Source organism: Eleutherodactylus coqui, chromosome 1 (genome assembly GCF_035609145.1).
Source record: "Eleutherodactylus coqui strain aEleCoq1 chromosome 1, aEleCoq1.hap1, whole genome shotgun sequence".
In the NCBI taxonomy this organism is placed as follows: Eukaryota; Metazoa; Chordata; class Amphibia; order Anura; family Eleutherodactylidae; genus Eleutherodactylus; species Eleutherodactylus coqui.
The window spans coordinates 119,028,303-119,046,059 of NC_089837.1; the positions used below are offsets into that span (position 1 = coordinate 119,028,303).

General features: G+C 42.8%; 1 protein-coding gene across 2 annotated transcripts in view; it reads right to left on the bottom strand.

Annotated features, from left to right (window-relative positions):
- The window catches only part of PLS1 (plastin 1), a 113,929-nt gene that overhangs the window by 16,698 nt on the left and 79,474 nt on the right, over positions 1-17,757 (bottom strand). For both annotated transcript variants that reach the window (XM_066589631.1, XM_066589623.1), the window contains 6 exons: positions 16,957-17,122; positions 13,730-13,872; positions 9,435-9,527; positions 7,364-7,556; positions 3,622-3,700; positions 3,333-3,447 (listed from right to left, as the gene is read on the bottom strand). In XM_066589631.1, coding sequence (XP_066445728.1) covers positions 3,333-3,447; positions 3,622-3,700; positions 7,364-7,556; positions 9,435-9,527; positions 13,730-13,872; positions 16,957-17,122 — 789 coding nt within the window. The remainder of the gene's footprint in view (positions 1-3,332; positions 3,448-3,621; positions 3,701-7,363; positions 7,557-9,434; positions 9,528-13,729; positions 13,873-16,956; positions 17,123-17,757) is intronic.

Sequence of the window (17,757 nt, forward strand, 5' to 3'; positions counted from 1 at the left end):
ATGTTGCGGGAGACGTGGTCGTGCAGTGGCGACTGGGAACCGAGTAGCACGGGGCCGCCGCTGCCATCATGCTGTTGAAAGCCTCCGTTTCCACAAGCCTATACGGCAGCATCTGCAGGCTGATCAATTTGGCTATGTGCACGTTTAACGCTTGAGCGTGCGGGTGCGTGGCGGCGTACTTGCGCTTGCGCTCAAACAGTTGCGCTAGCGACTGCTGGATGCTGCGCTGAGAGACATTGCTGGATGGGACCGAGGACAGCGGAGGTGAGGGTGTGGGTGCAGGCCATGAGACGGTAGTGCCTGTGTTCTGAAAGGGGGGTTGGATCTCAGTGGCAGGTTGGGGCACAGGGGGAGAGGCAGTGGTGCAAACCGGAGGCGGTGAACGGCCTTCGTCCCACCTTGTGGGGTGCTTGGCCATCATATGTCTGCGCATGCTGGTGGTGGTGAGGCTGGTGGTGGTGGCTCAACGGCTGATCTTGGCGCGACAAACATTGCACACCACTGTTCATCGGTCGTCTGCACTCTAAGTGAAAAACTGCCACACCTTTGAGCACCTCGGCCTCTGCAGGGTGGCATGGCGCGAGGGGGCGCTTTGGGAAACAGTTGGTGGATTATTCGGTCTGGCCCTGCCTCTACCCCTGGACACCGCACTGCCTCTTCCAACCTGCCCTGCTGCTGCACTTGCCTCCCCCTCTGAAGACCTGTTCTCAGTAGGCTTAGCAAACCAGGTGGGGTCAGTCACCTCATCGTCCAGCTGCTCTTCCTCCGAATCCTCTGTGCGCTCCTCTCTCGGACTTACTCCAATTACTACTACCTGAGTGATAGACAACTGTGTCTCATCGTCATCATCCTCCTCACCCACTGAAAGCTCTTGAGACAGTTGCCGGAAGTCCCCAGCCTCATCCCCCGGACCCCGGGAACTTTCCAAAGGTTGGGCATCGGTCACGACAAACTCCTCCGGTGGGAGAGGAACCATTGCTGCCCATTCTGGGCAGGGGCCCGAGAACAGTTCCTGGGAGTCTGCCTGCTCCTAAGAATGTGTCATTGTAATGGAGTGAGGAGGCTGGGAGGAAAGAGGAGCAGCAGCCAGAGGATTGAGAGTTGCAGCAGTGGACGGCGTAGAACTCTGGGTGGTCAATAGATTGCTGGATGCACTTTCTGCCATCCACGACAGGACCTGCTCACACTGCTCATTTTCTAATAAAGGTCTACCGCGTGGACCCATTAATTGTGAGATGAATCTGGGGACACCAGAAACGTGCCTCTCTCCTAATCCCGCAGCAGTCGGCTGCGATACACCTGGATCAGGAGCTCGGCCTGTGCCCACACCCTGACTTGGGCCTCCGCGTCCTCGCCCGCGTCCACGTCCTCTAGGTCTACCCCTACCCCTCAGCATGGTGTATTACGAGTAGAGCAGAAACAGAACGCTGTAATTAAATGTGCTGCTTATTGGCCTGTGGTTGGAGGCTGACTTCGCTTACGGAACGCACAGCAGAGCCAGGAAACAATTTTGCACACGCCTGTAGTGAGACGTAGGTGCGTATGACTGAGCTAGTGGAATTCACAGCGCAGCAGCAGTCAAGTGGTCAAAGGGCAGTGGTAGGCCTTAAGTATTTTGCTTCAATTTTTTTAAATGATGAGCTGAAACACCAGACAGATACTGTATGCAGCGTATATTATGTATACTGTTTCCCTCTGGCGCTATGACGGCGGTGATGTAACGGAGACAGCAGAGCCAGGAAACAATTTTGTGCAAGCCTGCTGTAACGCTTAGCTGCATATTAATTAGGACTACTACCTCCAGCAGACATGCAGTACACTGAAGACGGTCACAGACAGCCCAAATATAGTATTTTTCCCAAATTTTTTTGAAAAAGCCCACTGCCTATATAGGCAGTATATCTCTTTCACCTTTCCCACTGTCTCTGCCTCACCAGTACTGCCCCTATACTCTGTACAATGACTGCAGACTGAGGACGCAATGGTCTGCACGCGCGATATCCAAAAAAAAAAAATTGTGCAACACTGCTAAAAGCAGCCTCAACAGTACTGTACACGGTCAGATGTGGCCCTAAGAAGGACCGTTAGGGTTCTTCAAGACGAATATAACACCTAACGCTCTCCCTATAGCAGCTAAAGCAAGACAGCACTTTCCCTGATCTATGTCAGAATGCATCTGTGGCGAGCCGCAGGCGGGGCAGATTTTATTACTCGGGTGTCACCTGATCTCCCCAGCCACTCACTGCAGGGGGGTGGTATAGGGCTGGAACGTCACAGGAGGAAGTTGTAATGCCTTCCATGTCTTTCTATTGGCCAGAAAAGCACGCAAATGTCTCAGAGATGAAAGTGAAAGTAACTCGAACACCGCGTGGTACTCGTCTTGAGTAACGAGCATCTCGAACGAGTATCAAGCTCGGACAAGTACGCTCGCTCATCTCTATTCCTTAACCGTCTCTGAGCTCAACATATCCTTAGATTTTTGACTCAAGATGTTAAACAAACATGTAAAAATAAAACAAACATCTTCAGATGCCTCTACGGATGATATCCATCATTCATAGGCTCCCATTTTACATGCTTGATGTATATTTTTTACTGGATGATGCTGGATTGTAGTGCATTGGTATCATGACAAGTTGTATAACCTAACAATACTCAAGTGAAGTTAAGGGTGGACACAATTTCACGTGTCACGTTAATATACAGTACACTAATAGAGGGGCTCATGCATCATGACCAGTTTTTGTAAATCCAAAATGTTATCACACCACATGGACACAACAGCCGTTGGGTGCACAGCCAGGTGAAGGCACACCCCACAGCAATAGAAAACAAAAACCTCTGGCACTTCCATTGATACCAGGATAAAAGTAGTATTTTATTTTGACAATATCTTCCAAAAAATGTTTTTTTTGTGCTTACATGTTTCGAACAGAGTTCCTATTCATAGCAATGAATAAGAACTCTGCTCGAAACATGTAACATCTTACGAAAAAAACATTTTTGTGCTTACATGTTTCGAACAGAGTTCTTATTCATTGCTATGAATAGGAACTCTGTTCGAAACATGTAAACGCAAAAAAACTTTTTTTTGGGTGATGTTTTTATCCATGATGTCAAAATAAAATACTTACTACTTTTATCCTGGTATCCACAGAAATGCCAGACGTTTTTGATTTCTATGACCAGTTTTTAATGTGAAACTACTGTGAAAAAGTGAACGCATAACCTAAGATATCATACACTGAGGTTATGTAGAGGAGTAACAAGCTATGTTGTATGGCCTTATCATAGCATTATGTTATAACGCAAAATATGCTATCCACACAGACCTTTTTCATATGTCCACCCAGAGCTGAAAATGGGGGTTTATTAACACGACCCCAGTCAATTGGAACTCGTGTTTGATCAAATAGCTGGAAGAACACCAGAGAATCGTTCAAATCACTAGAAATGAAGAAAAGAGAAGGTATGATCAATTTCAGATACATTAAGCCAATAACATAACTATATAACCAGCCTAGTTCTCCACTGTCAGATTATGTAATAACTAAAGCGGTATTATACTATACACTGCATGCATAAATACATGTACTACAGTGATGGAAAAGCATTAATTACCTGTACATATGGTTTACATATGGGTTCACACCAAGTGAATTCATCCAGTTACGGAATGTCCTCTCCTCACTAGTTTCCCCTGTATCCATGAATGGCAAATAACATTAACAAACAATGTATAACACATTATTCAAAGTTCACAAGCTGAAAACATACCCAAGCCCACCCCAAAAAATATAATAAATAACATAATAAAACTGAAGCTAAATCAACTGTATTTATCATATAATAAACACATATTTATAGTTAGTTGAAACCTACAAATAGTTGTATTTTTAACACAACTGAGCATCTATGTTACATCAGTCTCAGAAAAGACATGCAAAATATAGGTATAGACTTGGCAACAGGAGATTACAATAAACCCATTCACATCAAATAGCATCTCAGAGTTTGAAGCGATTCTGTCGCAGTTCTGTCCCAGCTGCCCGACCTCAGTTGACTTTTGAAGCAAATGTATAAGGAACACTTGCAGGAATACTGAAGACAATGAATTGAGTCTGAGATACAAGCACATTTCACTATTAAAGAGAACTTGTCACCGGGTTCATTGTGCCCAAACTGTGGGCAGCATTACCCGGGACAGGTATGCCTATCGCCCTCATGTAGGTTTTATTGTGAAATGTTGTTGTGTTTCAGAAATAAACACAATGTAAAGTTGAACGGAGCTCCGCGTTATATAGGTGGGCCATGTCAGCCTTTCCATGAACACTGCATGTTGATTGACAGCTCCTCCCCCTGCTTGGGACAGAGCAGTCAGTCTTCATGCTGTGGGTGGCGAGAAGTCAGCACAGCCCTCCTCTTTGACTCGGAGCTCAGTTCCAAGTCAAACTTTAAAATATGTTTATTCTGAGATACTGCAGCGTTTCAGAACAACTTATACATGGAAGTAATAGGCATACCTGCCCTGCAGAGGCATAACGTGAAGCTTCTGGGCATAATGCAAAATCTGTAACAGGGCCCCCAACTATAATGCTTTATTCATAGTCCTGGGCTCCCTCTATAGAGGAGAGACCTTATGGCCCCATAAGGCTCCTGGGCCCAGGTGCAACCGCATCCCCTATAGTTACACCCCTGCTCTTCTGGGTTGACGCCACCCATGGTTCGGGCAGAATGAACTTGGTGTCAGTTTCCCTTTAACTAAGGAAACACTTTAGTTCAATATAATTTATAATAATTTTGTAATAGAGAATTAACATATTTTACAAAATAGTTTGAGATTTTGCCTGTTGACAAATCTATAACAACGTGCCTAATATCTACAAGATGTGCAGTGCGACAATTCGACATGCTTTTGCAAATAACTGAAAAATGTGCATAATTCATGTATCCAATCTCAATATTATAAGTGATCTATATTAAAGCCTATCTCCACCTATGAATTGCCCACTATGAAGACCTTGCCAGGCAGCAATACAAAGCTCAGCTTCCCAGTCCCAAGTAAAAGCCCTGTTACCCGGGCTGATATAATCAGATACAAGTGTTCATTCGCCCAATCATGAGCTCAGCTGAATATGATGGTGATCAGCCGCCAAATGAACAAACAGTCGTTTGTCATCGGATTTGATCTTTTATGTCTGCATGAAAATGGTCATTCATACGCAGCACATCCACCGGTGTGAACAGAATGCTGTACTTCAGAGGAATGGGGGCGAACTATTGTATTAATGATCATTCATCTCAATATTGTTGGGATTATACCATGTATAAACGGTATCTAAAGAGCGCTGATCAACGTGTCAATCAGAGTTCATTACAAATGCGGAGGATCGGCAGTGTGTGAATTGGAGAAGAGTCGGAAACTGTGTTACGCTCCAGTTTACTGTGAATTTATTAGGTATTGGGTGGAGTTAGGTTTTAAAGAAATTGAGTGTCATGTACAAAGGGTGGAAACCACAAGTCTCATGCAAAACGTACAGGTATAGCAAAGTTATTCTAGATCAATCAAATCAGAATATACTGTACCTATTACATATGTGAGAGTGAAATCTAGGGTTCACAGATTAAAGAGAAAAACATCAGAATTTTCACAGGCGCTAATTTAAAAGTGTTATATAGCTATATATCTAGGATCATTCCTAAACTGCAATAAGGTAAAATAATAATCTATGCTTCTTTGCACCTTAAGGTGGCATTAATCCTGAATAAGGCTTTTCCTTCAACTGATTGGATATTGTATGTAGGTATAAAAACGCCAGATCATTGGCAGTACATCCTCTCTTATAAGGAGGGGGATGTACGGTTGACATATGTAATCTGTATGGGGATGAACGATCGAAGGCCCTTTTACATGCAACGATTATCGTTCAAAATTCGTCCAAATGGCCGAAAATGAGCAATCATCATTACATGTCAATGCGGACATTGTGCACATTTTATTTGACCAATGGATTTTAGCTCTGCATAAAATCCATTGTTCAGCCACTGAAAGACTAAGCAAATACATTCCATTTCAATGCATTTCGGTCATCTTTCAAAAGACTGCAGGATACACAGTGTGCTTCTGGTGTTTTGCTTTGCATACATAATCAGTACACTGTGTGTTCTGCCAGGAAGAGAACAATGGAATCTGCCAGCAGATGTTAACTTGGCACAGCAAACAACTCCTGGAGGAAAAAGAAGAAGGTCCTTGTACATGCGAATGAAAATGATTAAAGTGATAATGGGCATTAAAGCCATTAACACTTTATGCAAATACATCGCTAAATCTTACAATCTTTTGGTTGTTTGAAAGATTATCCTTGCGTGTACCTTCAGTAAGGACCATTTATCCCATACTTGCAATTAATTCCCTGTGAAAATACCAATTAACAAATGCCAATCAACGTGTTATTTGTTGATTTATCACTCGTTACAATGGGCATAAAGGGCCCTTATGGATAACCCAGATAATAGCAAATGATGCATGACACAGTTTACATTTGTGTCTGCTAATGGCAACTAGGATAATCAAAATGGTGCACATGGTAAAGTATATTTGCCACAATTCGTTAGGCTTGTTAGACACGTGTCTATTCCTTACATCACCTGATGTATACCAATATGTGCAAAAAAGTGCAGCTCTTTCTAAATCTGTTTCATTTCATCACTTCTCTTACTTATGCTCCTTTCTCTGAACACTTTTCAAAATTGTTAATGCAGGAGTAAAAAGTGTTAAAAACCCATAATAAATTTGGGTCATGCCATATTCTCTATATTGCCGTAATGGACACTGAAGTTATGGTACAATTTGCTTCATAAATCTCTGCATTGTTCGCAGCATTAAGTACATCCTCATCATCTTCATTGTACAAGCTTGGAATTCCTTGGATACTTTCACATGGGATGATAATTGCCCAAGTAATTGTTTAAAAGAGCAATTATAGGTGACTGTCATCCATGTCAATGCATGACCCAACAAGAATTGCTCAATTTTCAGAGTTGCTTGTTTTAGAGTTCATCTAAAAAGCAAACAACTGTTGGCGATTGAACGACTGCCTGTTCATAATGAATGGAGTCAGGCGGCCGAAAGAGATCTCTCATATGATCCGCCTCCATGAACCATCATCACTCCCGTGTGAAAGCACAGTAGCGATAATCGTTGGGACGACTGTTGGGCATTAAGTGTCTGACAGCGATCCTGTGTATAAGTACCCCTAACCTCTTCTGGTATCTTTCCTTAGTGATGTAATAAAACACATGACGACCGAGCCTATAGAATAAAACCTGTATTACATCCTTGAATTTGTGTCAACTACCTTACCTTCTATTTGGGAGTGGAAATCATTGCCATTGGATTTGTTCAGACCTGGGTACATATTAAATAGATTTGCTACAAAAGCCAAGTTCAGTTTAGGGTTTCCAGCGACAACATCTGATGGTGTTACAAATTGTCTGCAGCCCAGTTTGTCTGCTTGATTAAGCATGTAATTAGCCCTTTTCAGATCATTAGGCTCCTACAAGATAAATGTTGTTATATCCCTTTAATTTTTTTTATACAGTATCCATATATCAGGCTTTATATAAAGGTTTATTTGCCTGTCTGCACTTAGGCTTATAGGAAGTTTCTAGAAATGCAGTAAACGTACTTTGTTTTTTTAAGGTGGTAATGTAGACCACTATCTACGTTTTAAGGCCTGCCTCACACGGATGCTTTTTACCGCAATTAGCGCGAGTCTTTCAGCACCACGCTAATCGTGGTAGAGCTCTCCCATTGTTTTCAATAGGACCGCTCACGCAGCCCTCGAACATGGCGCCTTTCAGCGCTGTGATTTTCAGCGCCGCGATTTTCGAGTGGTACATGTTCTATTTTTGGGCGTTTCAGCATTTTTAAATGCTGTGCTTCACCTATTGAAATCAACGGGCAGCACCAAGTTGTGCCGCATTTTTGGCAGTGCTAAACACCCTAGCTACACTAAGTAAGAAAACAAAAGGAATACTCACCTATCAGGTGCCATCTGGGTCCGTACCCCTGCTCTCCGGCGCTCCTGCAGGCTTTCCATGCACTTGTCAGCGCCGACAGAGCATCTATTGCTCGTAACAGGGATTAAAAACCCCACTTCCAGCAAGAGATTGCTCCGATTGGTTCTTGAGCGCCGGCTTAGCCAATCAGAGCTGACGCTCAAGAACCAATCGGAGCAATCTCTTGCTGGTGGCAAAGTTTTCAATCCCTGTTACCAGCAATAGATTCTCTGTCAGCGCTGACAAGTGCATGGAAAGCCTGCAGGAGCACCGAAGAGCAGCAGAATGGACCCGGACGGCGCCTGCTAGGTGAGTATTGCTTTTTTTTCAGCTTCCTTGGCTGCGTTTTCAGATGTGCTGAAAGCGCAGCCAAAACGTTGTCAGAAATGCATGACATCGCTGCTGAAACTGCCGTAAACACAGTGTTTCTGCAAATGCCTGTGTGAGTGAGGTCTAAAACAGTAACTACAAGAAAATAATATATATAACATAGATGTATCCGCTCTTAGCTTTCCACCAAGTTTGTTAAAGGGAAAATATATACAAGTCGATTAAAAAAGAATCATGCAAAGTAAAAAAAAGAGTTCTTCTATCTATTCATGTCATTTTGGCTGTTTTATGTCATTTTATGTAGGAATGAATCAGCTTTACTTTTGCACCATTCTTTTTGACCCACCCAGTACTTACCGGTATACCAGTCCAGGTGCAACGGTATCGACACCTCCAAGTCTGGCCTGGTTCTGACGCTGGGTCACATGATACAGAGTTTCCTCACCCTCCCAGAATCAGTGACATACTTGTAGGCGGCTGGATGATTGGATCATTTCAATAAATAAACAGGGGCCTGGTTTGTCTCAACATCTAATTTTTGCTCCAAAAGCTTTTACTTTTTACTTGTATAGCTGCCTGGACACTATTTACATTGACTTTTTTTTTATTAACTGTAACTTGTGTGTATTTTTGGAGTAGGGCATATATTTCAAGCATCCTCAAAAATCTTAAAAAATCATGCTGCATCCTCAAAAATCCTAAAAATTCATGCTAGAGCTTACTTTCAGAAATGTCTTCATAGCGAGTGATAATGATATATAATAATACATATTACAGTACAATACTACAGTTTCAGACATCAATATCTACATCATTAGTATACTGTCAGTATTATACCTTATTCATGAATTGTAGAGATTCCCTAATATACTCTTATAACCTATGTCACACTTTTTGCAGTGCTGTGACAGAAGCCAGGACATCAAACAGCCCTCTACTCGCAGAATTCAGGTGCTATAAGAGCAAGTATTTCTATATGGAAGCCTATGGCAACTCCATACAAATAATGCTGAACTAATACACAGTTAAAAGTATAAACTTACATTGAAACCAGAGAAATCTATGAAATCATCATCGGCTTTACTACCGTCCTTAGGGGCAATTTCTTTCAACAAGTAGAAGTAAGCTTTAGAGTCCTGGATTAGAAGACAAAACAAGAATATGTGCACAAGTAACGACTATCACGGGTTATGGTTGTATAATGTACTGTGTAAAAGTTTAAGGCAGGTCTGGAAATAATGCTGCAAATTAAAAAGTTTTTTTTTTTAAATTAGAAGGCGTCTGATTGACTTCAAATGGTATCTGCAGAAGGACAACAACCCCAAAAATAAAGCCAATGTCGTTAACATTTATCTTCCGTGTAAAGAAGAACTGGTGATGTGGCCCCCACAGAATCCTGATCTTATCATCGAGTCTGTCTGGGACTACATGAAAAAAGACAGAAGGATTTGAGTAAGCCAACATCTATAGAAGATCTGTGGTTAGTTCTCCAAGATGTTTGAAAAAAAACGCCCTGCTCAGTCCATCAAAAACTGTGTGCAAGTGTACCTAGAAGAATCGATGCTGTTTTTGAAGGTGGGTCACATCAAATATTGATTTTATTTAGATTACTCTTTTGTTCATTCATGTAGAATTGTGTTAATTGACAAAAAAAAAAAACTATTAACACTTCTATTTTTGAAAGCATTCTTACTTTGCAACATTATTTATTTCCACACCTGCCTGAAACTTTTGCACAGTACTGTAGATAAATATACACACACATCATGGTCAGAGCTTTGTGCATCATCAGCGACTACCAGTCTCTTTCAGCATCACTTGGAATAGACTAGAATGACCTGACAGAGTCTCTCCCAAGTGAAGCCAACAGAGGTCTATCCAGACAAACCTATCTCTACAATCAGCCACTTCAGCAGTCAGCAAATCCCTGCAGGTCCGACTCCCGAAACACTTAGATCAGCTGTTATCCACCAGAGAAGTTCACAACAACTCCCAGTTAGAGGATAGACCAAGCCCCTGTCTACTCCCAGGGCTCTTGGGAGAAGCTAGAATCTTCATATCTCCACCCAATTTCTGGAAGTCAATCTAGAGTTGTTATTGAGAAGAGGAAGAGAGAAGCAAGTTCACTGTGTAAAGGCCCATTTAGACCCAACAATTCGTGCTCAGAAATCGCTCAAAGCTGTGTTCTGCATACCCCGTTCGGAGTGCTCAGCTGTATACCAGCTGTGCGCTCCGAGAATACAGCAGCTGTATACAGAAGGCAGCGCCCCAGCTGTGTTTTGTATACCCCACTCAGAGCGCTCAGCTGTATACTAGCTGAGTGCTCCCTGAACACAGCTGGAATATGAAGAAGACAGCGCTTCAGCTGTCTTCAGCATACCCTGCTTGGAGCGCTCAGCTGTATACCAGCTGAGCGCTCTGAGAAGACAACAGCTGTATGCAGAAGATAGCGGTCCTGTTTGTCTTCTGCATACAGTGTGAGCCTTCATTTACACACTTATGCAAAGTGAATGCTTAAAACTGTCACTCAAACTGCCATTTGAGCAAATTTTGAGTGATCATCTTGCCGTGTAAATGCACACAACGATTATCGCTCAAAAGATGTCTTTTATGTTCAAATAGATTTTATTAAACATTTTCAAAATAAGTGTACATTATCATAAATGCAACAAGGCTTTTCAAGGATGGGGGGGATGAGGGGGGTCAGGGGGATAAGGAGGGGGAAGGGTAGTCGTGGCTTATATTGTCCAATAGAAGTGGGTGGATGGGGCTATGGGATTGTCCTTTGAGTCTGTTTCATTTGTTCCGTAGGTCGACCAGTTCACTGTCCCGAGCAAGGCCCAAACCTTAGGCCCGTAGGAATCACTATTTGCATGGGGACTTTATTTTTGCCTTTTCTCGCTGGATGCTATTGAGAAGGCTCCTTGCATTGGGGTGGAGTTGATCCCAGCCTATGGCTCTAATTAACCCTTTGTTGTCTGCTTTCTATTACCTCATTTCTCTCTGGTATCTTAGAGTATTTCTTCCTGTGTTTTCTTCCCATTTTCCTATTCCTTCCATCTGGTCTGGCTTTCGGGCCGGGCTCAAAGCACGTAAATATGTAAACACGTAGCGGACCCACCCGACTCATCCTATTCCTATGGAGCGTTGTAACTGGGGTTAGACATAAGAGGAGGACGCGTAGGGATGTGGGGGGGGGGGGGGGAATCAGAGACTCATGCATAGGTCAATTCTCTTAAGGATTCTCGTTTAAAGCCCTCCACACAGTTTCTTACTAGTTTGCTTTAGGGGGTCCCGGTTTCTAGCCAATTTATAAATGAGTCTGAGGACCTGAATGTTATCCAAGTCAAAAGATGTCTTTTGAGCAAGAATCGTTTGTCTAAATGGGCCTTTCGAGATAGATTAGTTGAGAGGGAAAGGTATAGCTAAGAAGAAACAAAGATTAGAATGAGGAAAGAGAGAGAGAAAGATTGAAGATTAAAAAAGAAAGAAAAGATCTGAAGGAAAGCTGAAAACAGGACAGTTAAGAGACATAGACATTCCCTAAGTCCGAGAGAAGGTACTAGATAAAACAGAAGAATGGAAAGCTGTATCTCAAGTGATAGATACAATACATTGTCCTGAGGGCGGTATCTCCAGTAACCAAAAATAGATTGCTGTGCATGGGAATTGGACCTGCATTGGACGTTGTCGTATTTTCCTGAATCTACAAATAAAAGGGCAGTTTCACCTGTTTCAGCCTTAACCCCGACTTCTGGAGTTCCATCTCACTAGAAACACCTGCACTACGCCACGTACTACATCACCTCCTATGGGAAGGGACTAGAATCCCCAGAATCCCCAATAACCCAAAATCTTTGTTCATATTATGACCAGGCTTCACTTGTAGCGAAGCGGCTGGGAGTCAGAGTTATAGCTACTATGAACCATAAGCTGACACTCAACATCCCGCTCACTGCACTCACATTTGAGCAGGGAACATCCTTCTATGACATCCATATAAACCAATAGGGCATATGCCATGACTGCCAGAAAAAACCCAGCTGATAGGCACCGCTCTCTGGAGGTTGACACATAAATAATGCCAAGCTGACTCCACAAGAAATGAGAAACTTGAATTCTAAAAAGGCACACAGAAACAACACATTTCGACCCCAAAATGAGGTCTTCATTAAAGGGGTTGTCCCGCAACAGCAAGGGGGGTTAAACACTTCTGTATGGCCATATAAATGCACTTTGTAATATACATCGTGCATTAAATATTGGCCATACAGAAGTTATTTACTTACCTACAGGGGGTCCCCCCCCCCTGTGCTGGCGTCCCCGTTCCCATGGCGCCGACCAAACTTCTCCTCTGGTCGCAGGAACAGTCGCGCTTGCGCACTGAAGATTCCTCTTCTGGATGGTCCGGGCTCACGAGCTGCATCCTGGCCCCTCCCTCTTCTCCGCGTCATCGCGTAGCTCCGCCCCTGTCACGTGGTGCCGATCAGCCAATGAGGTGGCTGTAATCGGCAGTGGAGCTCAGACTGGAGAAGAACATCCACGGTGCACCATGGGAGAAGACCCGCGGTGCACCGTGGGAAAAGACCAGCGGTGCACCTTGGGAAATGACGGCAGCCATCTTGGAAGAAGAATTTTATAACTTCATAAAACTGCTTCATGGTGAGTAGAAACGCTCTATACAAACGATTTACATGGGTAGTTTGTGATGTTTTCTGAACATGGGGGACTGAGCTGTGAAAAAAATTTCATTTTGGCCGCAGGACAACCCCTTTAAGGCCTGAAGAAGACCCTGTTCAGGGTTGAAACATGTTGCTTCTGTTTGTCTTTTGAGAATTAAAGTTACTCAAGTCTTGTGGAGTCAACTTGGTGTTACTTATGTTTCAGGCTCCTAGAGCAGCACCTATCAGCTGGGTTTTTTCTGTCAATCATGGAGTTTGCCTGTCTCAGAATTTATCGGACTAGTTTAGCCAGTGAATGCTCGCAGCTCTCTGCAGATCTATTTTATTCCAAGGCATGTACATGAGATTGTGCTCCTCCCTACCACAGCCATATCAGGTGAGAGCATTTTATGTGGAACTTGGTTTTCACCTTTTTCAAGTTACTACACCAGATAGCACCCATGTTTTTTCTGCCTCCCCTATTTTCATCCTTTTCTGAGATTCTAAAAGGGCAAATGGACAAGGGTTGCTTTGACATGAAAACATCTCAAACAATCCCCTTCAATAGCTTAAAAAATAGCAGCCAGCATTTTTGTAACAATGGCTTACATGGCTACAACTGTACATCATCTCAGAAGCTCAGCATCCCTGCACATCATTTACTTCTCAAACTGTACCTTAATATCTCGGCTGAAGTTATTTATGTTTGGCCACTTAGCATTAGTCAGGTGGTAATTCACCCAGCGGAGCAGGAGCTCTTCAGGGGAAAGTTTAATTAATTCTTCTAGTGTCTCCCCATCTTTCAGTAATGCAATCAGCGCTAGATAAAAAGAAAAAAAAAAAGCTAAAAGAATCACAATAATAGATGATGTACTAACAGCTCAAAGTAACAAGGGCCAAACTAATCAAAGTTTTTAGACTATAAAACAAAAAAATGCAGATCTTACAAAAAAGGATAAAAAGACGGACAAAATAAAATAACATACATTAACTGCAAAACACCTATGAGAATAAAATGGAGAAAGCTACGGAAACCTAGAACTTAAAGGGTTTTCTATGGTCTTTGTTCCTGAAGGTGGATAGACAATGAAGCACACTCCAGCTACAACACTGCCCTCATCAAAAGTAATGCTTTTTAGACCTCTCTTTCTGTGTGTGGGTACAGTGAAAAAATACAAAATTTATATATTTTCTAGATTTTTCCACTTTTTTCCACTAAAAGCCCCTTTTTAGAATTTTTTTTGGATCACTGCATTGAAAGCCCCAGAGCATTTTTATTTTTTCATTGAGCTGTGTAAAGGCTTCATTAATGGAATGATGAGCTTCATTTTTATTGGTATCATTTTGGGGTAGATGTGACTTTTGTGATCACTTTTATTATGTTTTCTGGGAGATGGTTTCTTTTAATAGCATTTGCCATGTGGGATAAAGTGTGATCAACTACTTGTATGGATCATTATAGATGTGGCAAAACCAAACATATGGCTTTTTAATTTTTCAAACAAAAAAAGCGTGCAAATTTTTAAAAATTTTCCTTACTTTACTTTTTTTTTACTATTTTTATTTCATGGTGGAGGGCAGATGACTTCACAGAGGGAGCCTCCTAGCTCTGTGAACCCCATAAATGAAATCAAAATCGTGGCATGTAAGCAGTTAACGGCGGGGATTGGTGTTCTCATTGATCCCTGCTGTTGCAGCAGAACACTGACTGTCCACTACGGCCAGCTCTCACTGCACATGGCATGTGGTCAGCTTCTGTGCCGGCTCCATCTATGTGCCATAAATATATGGTATTTCGCATGGACCTCTTCTCAGCTATTAAGTACATTTACTTCCCAGGGCAGGAAGGAGTTAAAAGGGTTGGTCACGTCATTATTTTTCACAAATGTGCTAGAAACAGCACTATAAGCTATTTAACTAATTTAGTTTTTCCAGCACATTTGTGAAAATAATGATAAGGCTGCTTCCACACTGGGGACCCGATATGGATGCTAGGAAATCGCAGCAATATCGCATCGGTGGTCCGTGCGATATCGCTGCTTTTTCTCAAGGCGATATCGTGATTTTGAGTCGCTACAAAGTCGCACGTTCTGCTAAAGTTGCACAACTTTGTAGCACCACGTGCAAGGATTTTCATACATTACCTAAGAAGCGCTGTCAGGTCCGGCGCGTCTTCTCCCGATAGTTGTCTTCAGGCATTTCTCCCTGGTCAGGGATTTGTAAATTCCCTGCCTCCAGGAAACGGTACCTCAGCCAATCAGAGCCAGCGCTCAATGAACCAATCACAGCCATTCACTGAAGACAACTTTTGGGGACTGGGGAGATGATGTGTTGGAGCTGACAGCACATCTTAGGTGATGTGTTTTTTTGATGCAGCTAGGGCTTTTTTTAATGCTTTTACAGTAGGATATCCTTTGCATCGTTGTTTTCGTGCAATGCAATACAACACATAGGAAGGCTACATAGGGAAACATGGACTACAAAAGATCGCAAACTGCGGCTATATAGAGCATGCTGCGATTTTCTAGTCTTGCAATGTTGCAGGCTACAAAACATCGCTCATGTGGAAGAACCCATAGGAAAGCATCAGCTCTACATACATGCAATTTCTAGCACTGTCGCATTGGAACAAAATCGTGCAAGAAAATCGCCCGTGTGGAAGCAGCCTAAAGGGAAGAAAACATGGTTGCTTTCTTCAAAAAATGGCGGCACCCTTGTCCATTGGTTGTGTCTGGTACTATAGCTCAGCTCCCATTTATTTCAATGAGGCTAAGCTGCAATACCACGCACAACCCAATGCACTAAGGCAGCGCTGTGTTTAAAAGAAAGCAGACATGCTTTTCTAACCCTGGACAACCCCTTTAACCCTTTCCAATCCACTGTCTGACGTCTAAAGACATTCTGATTGAAGCGTGTACAGCTCCCATGTCGGAAGACTTCCGGCAGGGTATTCTTACTGTAGATTACTGGCTGCTCTGTTGTCGGGGGCCTCTCCAGTATGTCCCATACCACAGACTGGCTCTAGCCAGCAGATGGTGCCATTGTATAATGGCAGAAAGAGAAAGCCCCCTAGGAAACTGTGAATCCAAAATTGGATTGCAACGGGTTAAGACAGTAGCAAGGGGCATGACCAAGTAAAGTTAAATTTGCTGCAGAAACCATAGTGTGCCATTGTTTTCCTATGGTGGGGGCAATAGAGTATGTGGACTGATGGGGTTGGTGTGCCACAGCTGCTTTTTAGTCCCGGTCTGCCTCTGACAGTCATAATACATGTTTATCATATTTATATTGATAGAATCTATTTTGATTATGTAGTTTATACCACTTTAAATATTAAACTTTCTTCAAGCCCCTTTGCTGAAAGATATTGACTTTCCATCCAAATACACAATCACCTGCAATCATCTAACAGGTTACTGGACCAGAGACTTAAAGCATCTGAGCCCGATGCTAAGGGTGACTACCCACTACATTTTTCACTGCGAAATTCGCAGCGTTTTTTTTTCTGCATGGAGTCTATGGGACTTGTAATGTTAAAATCGTGATCGCGCAAAATGGCGATTTTGCGGTAAATTGCCATTTTGCGCGATAGCGATTTTAACATTACAAGTCCCATAGACCCCTGCAGAAAAAAAAACTTTGCGAATTTCGCAGTGAAAAAAAAACTAAAGTGGGTAGTCACCCTAACTCTGAAATACTCTTCCAACTAGCATGCATAGATTATAGTATTGGGGTCCTCTTTTGTGAAAAAATGGCTAATAGACCCCCTAGACACTAGGGCCCAGTTTTCACTGAAGCCGCTGTGCAGCCAATAGTTCTTTGCCTACACCAGACAGTAAGTAGTTTTTCAGGATATGTTTTAATGTGTTAAAGGATACAGGCCACAATATTTGTTTTTAATTACCCTCGTTCTTGGAGATCTCAATGTCGGCAAACAACCCAGCCTTAATAATCTGCCATATCAGGCCCAGGACCAAATGTGGCTTTCCTTCTTGCAAGTCTTGCGCTCCAATGTTCACTACTGTACAACCAATGGCAGAAGCTGAATTTAGAGCCAAATTAATATTTTCCTAAAGTAAAATAAAAACAAATAGACCACATGCATTATAAAGTAAGCACTGATGGAATTTATAAATATCCGAAAACATTGTATCAAGTTTACCTGCAAGTACTAATTATAAAATGCACTATACTTACTGGCTCACCCTGCACCCCTGGACCGTCTATACTACTGTACAGTCCACAGATCCACAGGCAAACGGCTTTTCTGCACAGCTGCTCTCCCAAATGTGACACCCTCCAGTGTATGTATGCAGAACAAATGATGAGCAGACTTGCAGAGCAGCAGAATATACACACAGAGCTGTTTACTGCCTGTATTAAATATACACTCACAGTCAAAATAAAACCGTCAAGCACCTAGAAGAAGTTGTTGGAATCTAATGAAAGTTTTTCTGTGTGATTGTAACCTTGATATAAGTTGGCCTCCTGCCCACCGCTGGGTCGGATTCCGACTGCGAAAACTCGCAGCGGAATCAGACCTGGTGCCCACCAAAACCCTGTACTCACCTGTCCGGATCAACTGTGAGTGTCTCGGCCAGCGAGCCGGCGTGCACGCACAGTGCAGCTTATGGCACGCCAACGCTGGGCTGTGATGTGGATTCCCGAGATACTTCTGCAGTTCTCACTGCGGAAGTATCACAGG